At 27.7% G+C, this 12,663-nt stretch overlaps 2 protein-coding genes across 2 annotated transcripts in view; both read right to left on the bottom strand.

Moving 5' to 3' along the window:
• The window catches only part of LOC131168840 (protein WHAT'S THIS FACTOR 9, mitochondrial-like), a 73,200-nt gene that overhangs the window by 27,202 nt on the left and 33,335 nt on the right, over window positions 1-12,663 (bottom strand). The window lies entirely within an intron of this gene.
• On the bottom strand, window positions 2,539-3,623 carry LOC131172557 (uncharacterized). The gene is made up of 2 exons (XM_058133638.1): window positions 2,902-3,623; window positions 2,539-2,819 (listed from the first exon to the last, which is right to left on the bottom strand). The coding sequence occupies exons 1-2, from the start codon at window positions 3,356-3,358 to the stop codon at window positions 2,728-2,730; spliced, it is 549 nt and encodes a 182-aa protein (XP_057989621.1). The 5' UTR covers window positions 3,359-3,623; the 3' UTR covers window positions 2,539-2,727.

The following is a 12,663-nucleotide window of genomic DNA, read 5'->3' as shown; positions in this document are numbered from 1 at the left end:
TTCACCCGGAAGAGCTTTTGTTTTTATGAAATAATGATTAGGGGACATCAAAGAGATGAAATTGTGATTGGGTATCGTGTTGCAAATGCATATCTTGCAATAATTAACCCTTCAGAGAAGTCAAAACCAAGAAAATGGTCCCTTGATGATGTTTTTATTGTCATCTCCTTAGGTGAATGATAATGGTATGCAGTATGCTGTTCTAATATTACCTTCATGTCAATTTCTGTTCAATGGATTTGAAAGTGGCTAATTGATGTCATTTGCATGATAGTGGTCTTAGAAAAAGAAAGACGAAAGAAGCTTACTGATAGTGGACTTGATATGCATGGATTGTAGAGCATAAAACTTCTTCAACGCAAGGAAAATGCTGTCATCAGATGACATTTGGAGAGTCTTTCTCTAGAGACTTTTAATTCTGTAAGTCTCATCACCATCATTTCTTTTACTTTAGTTTACCATGAGATTAGAGATGATCAAATTAGGATCTCAAACAATAGCTACAATTTAGGAGGTCTTGCCAGATAAAGATTACTCTTCAATAGAAGTCACTGAATCCCATGTTAGGTCACAGGAAGTATTTGGAAGGAAATAAGCTTCAGTAGATACGGGGGTCAATTGACTGAACTGATTGTGGATAAAATTTGTGTGCCAGCTAAACAAGAATAATTCACTATCTCCCTTATAATACATTATCATTAGCACTTTCTTCCAAACAAGAATCCCCTTAGCTCCCCCACTCTCTCTTTTCTTCCCCCAGACAAAGAAGAGCACTCCTTGTTTTACCATTTGAGAGTACCTATTGGCAAAAGGGACACCAAATGAAAGTAGCATTGCCTAGGGCAGCCCAGAGGATGGACCTGAAATACTTTTTAATGCCAGTGGTCACTGGTTGGTAATTAGTTCAATAAAGCTCAAGGAATTTTGTTCAGAAGTATCCTTTCATGCCACTGTTCAAATAAAAGCTCTGACCATACCTCTTGTTTTAGAGTACTCACCTTAGTTGCAAACGGTCATATCTGAAATCCAAGCATTAAATGTGTAATGCTGAAGCTTCATTACAGAAAGCTACTTCCCTCCAGTATTCCATATGTTAACAATGTTGAAATGTTCGCTTAACCATGAAACACCTGCAACATCATAACTATTTTGAGCTACTTATTTTGTCATGTGCACGCCTATGTTGAAACTGATGAAAGTACTTGCGATAAGGTGTCATAGAACACGGGGGATATTAAGGTTGGAAATGTACAAGTACCAAAAGAATTTTGTTTCTGTTTTTGCCACACATCTCCGTAACTGTGGCAAAAGTGAATTTGCTTTTAGATTTAGAATCAGTTCTATTGCATGTGTATGTTTAGTAATCTGATTATTGATAAGAGCCTTCTCTTCCTACCTCATGGATTGCAGTCAAAGCGTCTCCCTTATAGAGATTATACAAAGTCAACATCTTTAAATCTTTCTGGGTTCTCTCATAGCTCTTGGATCGGTGAAATGGAGCAAGCTTCTGACAAATCAATAATCATTGGCGAAATCCTGGATTCTTGGACTGGAAACCTGGTCTCAGTGTCCAGAATCAATGATTGTGTTACCAAATCAACTGGTGAGTATGGCACTGGCAATGTTGGCTGAAGACAAGCAAAAAAATCGTGTTCTAGACAATTCGTTGCTGTGGAGGTACTGTTCATTCCCAGACTTGTTTTTCTTGCTCCTCCTGACCACCTTTTTTCTCCCTGTTTTATGCCCCTTTCAGATCTTACACAACTAGGCATAACATTAAATTTTACATGTATACGTTATTGGTTTTTCATTTGCAGGGGAATGAGATGTGTATTAAACCTGCAGAATTCGATCTATTTGACTAGGAAGAGCTTTCTTTTTACGAAACAATAATCAGGGGACGTCAAAGAAACGAAATTGTGATTTGGTATCGCCTTTCAAATGCAGATCATGTGATAATTAACCCTCCAGAGAAGTCAAAACCAAGAAAATGGCCCCTTGATGATGTTTTTGTTGTCATCTCCTTGGGTGAATGACTGTAAACAATTGATGGTTTCTGGTATCATAGCATCTATTAAGTCTTTTCTTTATATTCTATCCAACTCTACAAAAATTCTCTCCCAACCTCCCTTGTACGTACATGGCCAGTTGTAATTGAAAAAAAATATTCTGAAAATATTTTGACCAAAAGAGATGGTTACTTGTAGATCACAAACTTTCAAATTTGACTCTGTCAAGCATGTTTTGTACAATTGTAATATAGTACTGTGAACTGAAAAATGAGTTGATCATGTTCAAATGACAGGCCTTTGGCAGTATTCCTCATTAGTTCCCCAATTGTTAATTTCCCAAATAGAATTATCTTGCCATACTGCATTACAACTCTTCATCAATTCCATAATTTTATATTTTCTTTTTCTTGTAACTTGTATTCTCAAGTTCATTGTTCACAACACTGCAAAAGGGGATGAAAAAAATAAGAACAAAAAGGGTGGAAGAGATAGTGTGAGAGAAAAAGAGAGATAGAGAGAGATGGAGTAGACACAGATCAAACAAATTTAAGAAGCATACTGTTTCAATGGAACTTGAGAAACTCCTTAACAAACAAAACCAAAAGCTAACCCCACCACTTCAATTTTTCTCACATTATTTCTTTACACAAATGTATACAAAACAATTTTTTCAGAGTACTGAATCAAAACTTGCATTGGTCACCCTTCCAATCCCTTAGATCGAAATGTCCATCATGTCCACCACCAAGTTATCCATCATCAGAGACGCAACACCTCCGGAACAAGCCATCTCCCAGCTTCTCTTCCCTGCATTTTCATTCAAAAATGTTATAATCCAGTTTTTGACAGTTTTAATTTAGACAAAATCTAGAATGAATTTAATACATACCATAATATGTTGGTGATGATGTAAGGCTTCCATTGGCTTTAGGTAGCTTGAAAGGGCATGAAGAAAGGGGAAGAACTGGGAGATTTTGACAATTACAGATCTCAACCATGTAGCCATCTGGGTCATGGAAGAAGAGCTGATCAACTGTAATGCCACCTTCTTCCACAACTGCTGTCACATACTCAATGTTCTTCTCCTCTAGTTTTTTAACAACAAGATCCATGTCTGAGCATTGGAAGGAAATGTGGTTATCTTTTGGATTTATTTTACCTTTCTTTGATAAGACTCTATCTGATTCAAGCAAATGGATCCCAACACCATAGTTGAACAACCTGCAAAGCACCCATTTCAGTTGTAAACTTCTAACAGGCCATGAGGAGGACTGATAAGAGGAATTGTACATTAGGGTAAATGAGGTTGAAGTTGAGTTGCGTATGCAAAATTCATCATACAGCATGTGACAAAGATCAAGTAGGTGAGGTCTCCTTTTCAAGTGACAACTACATTACTAATTTTTCCAATGAACCAATCCATAGAGAAGAAAATGATTGAGCTGACATTTTGTCCTATCATGAAAATTCTAATTTTTCAGAATTTTCACAATCACATGTGTCACCATTATGTGAATTACAACACATAAAACACATAAATCCTTATCAATGATAATCCAAATTGTACCATTATAAAAACTGCATTTTCTTGGTGAAACCTCAGGGTGAAAAACTTTTTTGTTTTTTGTTTTTTTTAAATTTGATTCACTGTAAATTTAATAAACAACAATATATGTTTAGACTCATTTAATAGAGAAATCTCATCATACATATTATATTTTAAATTCATGATAAATCGATTTTAACCTAAATAAAAAAGATTATAACTATGTTGAATTCATATATTTAATAGATAGACTCCATTGTATATCTTGTATCATTCATGATAAACCCGATGCAGCTAAGAAAAATCCCATAAAGCAAGCCACCCAACCAATAATCGTTTTCTGGATGGGTGGTGGATGGTCAAAAAGGGCAAGAGATAGTATAGTAATTATAAACCCCAGTCGGGTGATGGCATGGTCTGAGAAAAGGAAATAGTGAAATATTGTTCTATTCTGCCTGCACATTTTTAATCATTAAAATCTTTGTCCATTGATAATGCATCCTCTATATTATCTTATAAAAATGAACTCTATTATTGTAATAGATAAATTTACATCACATTTGCAAAAATGATTAAAACTCAGTTCTCTTGTGACATTAAAATTCTCCGAACAAACAATGCCATGGAATATCGGGATTCTTCTTTACTTCAGTTTCTTAGTCAATAAGGCACCGTTATTCAACGTTTTTGTCCTCACACCTCTCAACAGAATGGGCGAGCTGAACGCAAGCATCGCCATATTCTTGATTCTGTACGTACTCTTCTTCTTTCTGCCTCATGTCCAGAAAAATTTTGGGGAGAAGCAGCTCTTCATGCTGTTTATATTATTAACGTTCTTCATAATTTATCTCCTTTTGAAAAGTTTTTGGACAACCTCCTGACTATTCCATCCTTAAACCTTTTGGATGTATTTCTTTTATTCTTTTACAACCTCATGAACATACCAAATTAGAACCCCGTGCTCGTCTATGTTGTTTTCTTGGTTATGGCATTGAACACAAAGGGTATCGTTGTTGGGATCCTGTTTCTAATAAGTTACGCATCTCTCATCATGTTACATTTTAGGACAATACTATGTTCTCTTCTCTTTCCAAATTTCATCACTCTGTCAATACTGACTCTCTATTTTTCACTGACTCCTCCAAAAAGTTGTTTCCAAGTCTTGATCTAGGTGATTGTGATGTGCTCAATATTAGCCCAACTCCACCTGCCCCTATTGAAAAATCGAATTGAACCGAATCGCTATATTTCGATTCATTTCGGTTTAAACCGATCGGTTTGATTTTTTATTGATTTTTTAATTTAGACATGATTTTCAAGTTATTTGGTATGATTTTAACTTTGGTTTGAACCTAATAACCATTAATCAATGAAATTAAACAATTAATATATATAAAATTAAATATAATTCCTAAATTTTCCATAAAAAATAAATCAATTCAAAAATCGATTCGGTTCGATTTAGTTTGATTTAAGTATATAAATTACAATTCGGTTCGATTCGGTTTTACCGATTTTTTTCTCTTTAAAATCAAACCGAACTGAAATAATCGAAATTTTTATAATATAAAACCGAACCGAACCGAACCGAACCGATTAAATTTTAAAATCAAACCAATTGAAACGAATTGACTCGGTTCGATTCGATTTTTCGGTTTGAATCAAATTATGCTCAGCCCTAATTATCTGTGCTAATGCACATAGTAATTAATAATTTTAATTATATATATTTTTTAATTTTAATATATAAAAATAATATAATATTTAAAATTTTTTATTAATATTTTATATTTTATTTTTATTACTTTTTAACTCTCAAACTTTTTAATAAAAATTTCATTATTGAAATAATTAAAATTTATCTATATATAATAAGATGTGAATATATGTAATACGTATAGATATTTTACCCTTTATATTTTACCCTTTCATTTTATATATTTTTTTATGTGGAACAAGAATTCTCAACAAAATTTCAATCACATATAAATAATTTATTTTATACGTCATGCAATAGTTGTAATTCTTGACTACATTTTTTAAACATTTATTTTAAAATTTGGTAATTTGTGAATTAAATAAATGTAATAATAAAAAATAATAAATAAATAAATAAATTGTGAAACCGTATAAAAATGATGACTTACACGATTCTAATTTGATCGCACAATGTATATATTTAATAAAAACAATCTATCTCCGACTTGGCTTCAATCTTAGAAATGAAAATGGTAAATTTCATCATGTTAAGGAAACATTTTTATATTATTTTCATGATTTCTTCTTATATACATATGCCATTTTTTAATAATAAATTATTTGAATATTAAGGTTGACTTTGAGCCCAACTAATCACAAATTGGCATTAGCAGAAGCAACCCCCTTATTGCATCTTTCATCAAGATTCTGTCATTTGTTGCAACCTTCATTCAATGGAATCCAATGCCTTTGTGCTATGATTTTTCAATACAGATATATTATTTTTAAATTAAATTTTAATTTCATCTAAAAATTATTATATATAACATGCACAACGTTGTAAATTTTAAAATAATCTTATTTTATTTTTAGATTTTTATTTATTTTTATTGAATAATATCTCTTAAATTAATATTTTATTTTTTAATTAATATATATATATATATAATATATATAATTTAATAATAGTTGAATTATAAAAATTAAAAAAATATTAAATTAAGTAAAAACTGTCTAAATTAAGCATAATCGGTTAATGTGAAAATTAAATATATGTGATTTTATAATTTAATTTATTAATTTTAATTTAAATATTATTAAAATTAATTTTTTTAATTTAATTTAATAAAATATATGAAACGACCCATCTATACCCCTACCCATACTCATGATGTAGCTTTGGAAAATTGGCCCCAAGAAATTTATTTTAAAATCTCACGAAGATCGAACCCTCCAAACTTCCATAGAGCCAACCAATTAATACATTGGCAATGCACTTATGGTGAAAACATATATTGCTAAATAGAATAGCCGACACTTTAAATTAACTAAAATTATTAATATCATATATTTAATATATATATTTCATCCTTGCTATTTTTTTTTTCTATAATGAGAAATATAAATAGAAAAATTTAATAACTTTCAAATCGAATATGTAGAAAAATTATAAAATCGAATAATAGTAAAATTTTTTGTTTTGTCGATAGGTATATGGAGAGGAGAATAGAATTGGGGATATAGCCCCAGATTTATTTTGTCTTTGCTATTGGATTAAAGCCAGCGGACCAAATAAAAATAAATTAATATAAAATAAAATATATTTTTTTATTAAATGATTCATTTAAATGCTTTCTTAAGATGACCGATTTTTTTAAATTAATATAAATATTATTATATCCTATGTGAGTGATTTATGGTGGATTTTTTTTTATATTCCATATTACAAAACCATTGACCAGTAAAGGTCAACCAAATCTATTTGCATTGAATGCGTTGCAATTAATTGCTCTCTACATAAGTCTCTCCAGCAAATACTTGAATCTGCTAGCAACTGGGGGTTATGATCTATAAACTTGCCTAGGGTCGTACTCCCCCATCTGTCTACTGTTTATATTATTTTTTATTATACATGTTTATAAAAATTAAAGAATAATTAATTAAATATTTGAGGACTGCAGCATTTTAATAATATTAAAAAATTGGCGAGCCTTTGGCGAAGGTGGTAACTGGAGTATAAATTCTTCCCAAGACTTGTGCCGACGTTAGACTAGAAACTTAAACCATTAAAGATTAAGGGATAGGGATTAAGAATCTAATTAGTTTAACCGTTGAATACAATTAATAGTTAATAATTGATAATTGATAGTTAACTGTAGTTAATAATAAGAATTTAATAAAGTTATATTATTAATTTTTTAGAAAATTTTTAGTGCCAAACTTCAGATATGGCCGAAGGTGCAGGCTTCATTACTCAAAGCACTATGCAAAATTAAATTTTAATTACAAAAATACTACACGGCTCAAATTGAGCAAGCTCAAAATGGTATATTAGTAATTAAATTAAAATTCATTATTGTTTTACCCTTTTAATAAATGAGCCATTTATGGTGACTTGTGAGCCATTTAGCTCATTTATAAGCCACTTGACTATAAAATCTCTTCATTTAATATCTACTCACCAAACAATATTTTCCAATGTCAAATTAAGATGCTAGTAGCTGTTGGAACTCTAAAAATTAATGCTATGGGAAACATACAAATTTAGAGATATTGTATACTATAAGTTATTACATATAATATATTTGTTATAAGATAAGATATATTGATTTTTAATGATAAGTTATCCTATAAGTTATATTTATTTTTTTTAACTTGAAATATGATATAAATTTGATATATATTAATTGAAATGAAGTAAATAGCATTTCAAAAATGAAATTAAATATTATAACAATAAATATTGATATTAAAGTAAGTATCATATATATTAAAATTGGTTTGAAATTTGATAGTGGTGTTACAGTGATAATGATGGCGGTGGTTGATTAGTGTAGGTAGGGTGACGGTCAACTATTTATATTTATATTTTTTCAGTATATAAAATATTAAAATATGATATAAATTTCACTATATATATTTTAAATCATATATACTCCATAAACACTCAAATCACCACGGTTTACAATCACCACTATTATCTATTATCGTTATTTAAATCATTTACTTACAAATTATATGGATATAGATAGATATAAATGTAAAAATAAATATTACTTGACATGATATACACTTTTAACAAATAATATTTATATTTTTGAAAAAAATATTATATATATATATACAAACACACACATTATAGCTTGTATAATATATATATTTAATGCAATAAAATGTTGGATGAGGACAAGTAGCCTGATTGGCATAGAAGCATGCATCTCAACGTTGTTCAAGGTTTGAGCCATCTCTATATTAGATATTATTTTTTTTTCCATTTATAAGCACACTTAACACAATACATTCTTTATATATGTATATATATATATTTTCGTTGATTTGAAAAGACGATGAGGGCTAATAGCCCGATTGCACATGCTCCAAAGCATAAGGTAGAGGGTTCAGGGTTTGAATATTTCCTTTGCCCTTTTTTTTTATTTATGATTCTTTATTATTCTTTTCATTAAAAAATATAATATTAAACTGTAATAATTGGAAGTATTTTTAAACTCTAATTAACACTTTTCCTTAAAATTATAATATAACAAATGTTTAGATTTAAAATTATAAGATACATATAAATCATTTACTTATATACATCTAGTTTTATAGTATTAACATCACTTCACTACTATTAGAATAATCACTTATACAACGATCAATAGTTAAATCAGTACCACCGCTATAATCACCAGGTGTACAATATTACCACAATTATTATCATTAAATCATTGTTTTTAATTTAAATATAGAGGGAGATAGTCAAAGATATTTAGAGAATGATAGAAATAAAATAAATTATAGATGGAGATATTAAGATTATCATATATATATATAAAGATAAATAGAGGGAAAGAGAGATAAAGATGTGGAGAGAGATATATAGAAATGCATAAATCAATATATGTGTTGATTTCAAAATCAACACATATATTGATTTATACATTCCTATATATCATATCTATAAAGATAAATAGAGGAAGAGAGAGATAAAGATGTAGAGAGAAATATATAGAAATGCATAAATTAATATGTGTTGATTTATTGATTTATGCATTTCTATATCTCTCTCTCCACATCTTTATCTCTCTCCCTCTATTTATTTTTATATATATGATAATCTTAATATATCTATCTAAAACCCATTTTATTTCTATCATTCTCTAAATATCTTTGACTATTTCCCTCTATATTTAAATTAAAAGCAATGATTTAATGATGATAATGGTGGTAATATTGTACACGTGGTGATTATAGCGGTGGTGCTGATTTAACTATTGATAGTTGTATATGTGACTATTCTAATAGTAGTGAAGTGTTGTCAATACTATAAAACTAGATGTATATAAGTAAATGATTTATATATATAAATATATCTTATAATTTTAAATTTAAATATTTGTTATATTATAATTTTAAGGAAATGTGTTAATTAGGGTTTAAAAATACTTACAATTATTATAGTTTAATATTATATTTTTTAATGAAAAGAATTATAAAGAATCACAAAAGAGAAAAAAAAAAAAGGGACAAATGGAGGGATTGAATCCTAAACCCTCTACCTTATGCTTGGGAGCATATGCCAATCGGACTATTAGCTCTCATCCGATAAATTTTTGTATACACACACACACACACACACACACAAGAGTTATTTCAAAATCAATACATATTGATTTATACATTTCAAAATCAACACATATTGATTTATACATTTATATATATCTCTCTCCCTTTATTTATCTTTATATATATGATAATCTTAATATCTCTGTCTATAGCTCTTTTTATTTCTATCATTCTCTAAATATCTTTAACTAGCTCCCTCTATATTTAAATTAAAAACAATGATTTAGTGATGATAATCGTGATAATATTGTATACGTGGTGATTGTAGCAGTGATGTTGATTTAACGATTGATCGTTGTATAGGTGATTATTCTAATAGTAGTGAAGTGGTGTTAATACTGTAAAACTAGGAATATATAAATAAATGATTTTTATATATCTTATAATTTTAAATCTAAAAATTTGTTATATTATAATTTTAAGGAAAAATGTTAATTAGGATTTAAAAATACTTACAATCATCATAATTTAATATTATATTTTGGAATGAAAATAATTATAAAGAATCACAAAAGAAAAAAAAAAGAGACAAATGGAGGGATCGAACCCTAAAACCTCTATCTTATGCTTGGGAGCATGTGCCAATCGGACTATTAGCCCTCATCCACTTTTTAAATCAACGAAAATATATATATACATATATAAAGAATCTATGCCAGTCGAGCTACTTACCCTCATTTAACATTTCATTGCATGAAATATATATATTATACAAGCTTTAACGTGTATATATATTATTTTTTTAAAAAATATAAATTTTATTTGTCAAAATTAACTCGGGGGCTTTAGGCTAGCCCAGGTCCTAGTGCCAGTCCGGCCCATAGGTTGGGTCGTGACAAGTATTATTATTTTTTATTATTGTTTTCATATTAGAAATTTAAGATTGCATTCTCGATTTTAAAATAAACAAAAAAATGTTATAATTTTTGGGATAAAACGGAAATTAGACTAGGAACCATACTGAAATTGCCTATAATAAAACTGAAACCAAAATTTTATATATCAATTTAATTGTTAATTAAGTCTATAATTTGATAATAAAAAAAAATTATAGGTAGTTGAATAAAAGAAAAATAAAAACTTAATTACGTACGCAGTTTTTACCTGAAATTTATTCAAAGCATCATAAATAGAACTAGAGAACACTGCCAAGTACAAACAATGATTAAAAAAAAATCAACTTTGTTATCATCATATATAGACAAGAGCATTAATAATCAAGAATTGCTTGAATTTAATTAAAGGCTTGGCCTACAGCGAAATAAGTCAAATTTACATGTATAGGGTGGGGTGGGGTTGCATATGCAAAGAAGACACAGGGAAAGAAATTGAAATTTCAGATGACTTTGTTTATAGCTTTTTGCTTTTATTTTGCTGACTAAGTCCTGTTTGAATTAGAATTATTATTAAAAATTTTATTTTTTTAAATATATTAATTAGTGAGTATTAAAAAATAATTTAAAATTAAATTTAATAAATTTTAGTAATAGAATACTAAAATAATAAAATAATTTTTTTTTCAATTATTTTTTTAATAGCATTTAAAATTATACAATTTAATACAATTTTAATCTCCAAACACAATGCCAAACAGATACTAAATGGCACCAATTTCTTTAATTTTTCATTAGTAATTAATATGTTCCTTCTAGAAGAATATGCATGCATAATTTCACATGTATTGCTTTATATTATTTTAGGTTTTTATTACATGTCGTGCATTTTAGAAAAAATTTAAAAACTGTGCGTTTATGTTATTGAAGATTAATTCTTATAGCATATATTAAATTTAAAATATATTCAAACTAAAATTTTATTATTATTTTAACTAATCGAATTTTCATGCAATGCGCGAATAATTATAAAAATTATATTGTTAGATTATTTAATAAATATTTAAGAATATAATAATTTTATTTTATATTTTAATGAATGTATATTTATTAATACTATGTTTGAGCATTCGGTTTAAATCGAATTAAATTGAACCGAATCATTAAAATTCAAATTAATCGAATTATTGTATTTTAGAAATCAAATCGAATCAAAATGAATGAAAAATAAAATTGAACCGAACCGCTCTATTTTAGTTCGATTTGATTCGAACTGGTTAGTTTTGAGTTTTTATTTTTTTTTTAATTTAGACTTCATTTTTAAATTATTTAGTCTGATTTTGACCTTAATTTGAACTTAATAATTATTAATCAATGAAATTAAACAATTTATATATATAAAATTATATATAATTCATAAATTTTTTATAAAAATAACTCAATTTAAAAATAATAAAACAATTCAGTTTGGTTCGGTCCAATCAATTTTTTCTCTTTAAAATCAAATTGAACTGAAATTCTTAAAATGTAAAACTAAACTGAACTAAATTATCTTAAAAATTAAACTAAATGATTGAATTAAAATATTTAATTTAATTTATTCGATTCAAATTTAATAGTGCTCACTCCTAATTAATACTGAATATAAATATAAAATAAGATCAGACATAAAGGATAGAGATAGTTAAATATTTCTGTTAAATAGGACATATAGTACATTTATTAAGTATTTTATTATCTTTTTCCACACTTTAAATGCTCAAAGAACTTTTTTAAAATGCACAAAGAACTTTTACTTTTTAATTTTACTTTTTTTTTTACTTATTTTAAATTTTATCTTTCATTTTTTTTTTTTAAATACAACTGCTTTGATATCAACAAACATTGTGCTTTATATGTTGTATTGCAATTCATTTTGTTTGTTAAAATTTAATTTTGAGAAACATTT

This window comes from Hevea brasiliensis, chromosome 14 (assembly GCF_030052815.1).
Source record: "Hevea brasiliensis isolate MT/VB/25A 57/8 chromosome 14, ASM3005281v1, whole genome shotgun sequence".
NCBI classification, from domain to species: Eukaryota; Viridiplantae; Streptophyta; class Magnoliopsida; order Malpighiales; family Euphorbiaceae; genus Hevea; species Hevea brasiliensis.
This window is presented reverse-complemented; position numbering and strand designations above follow the sequence as displayed.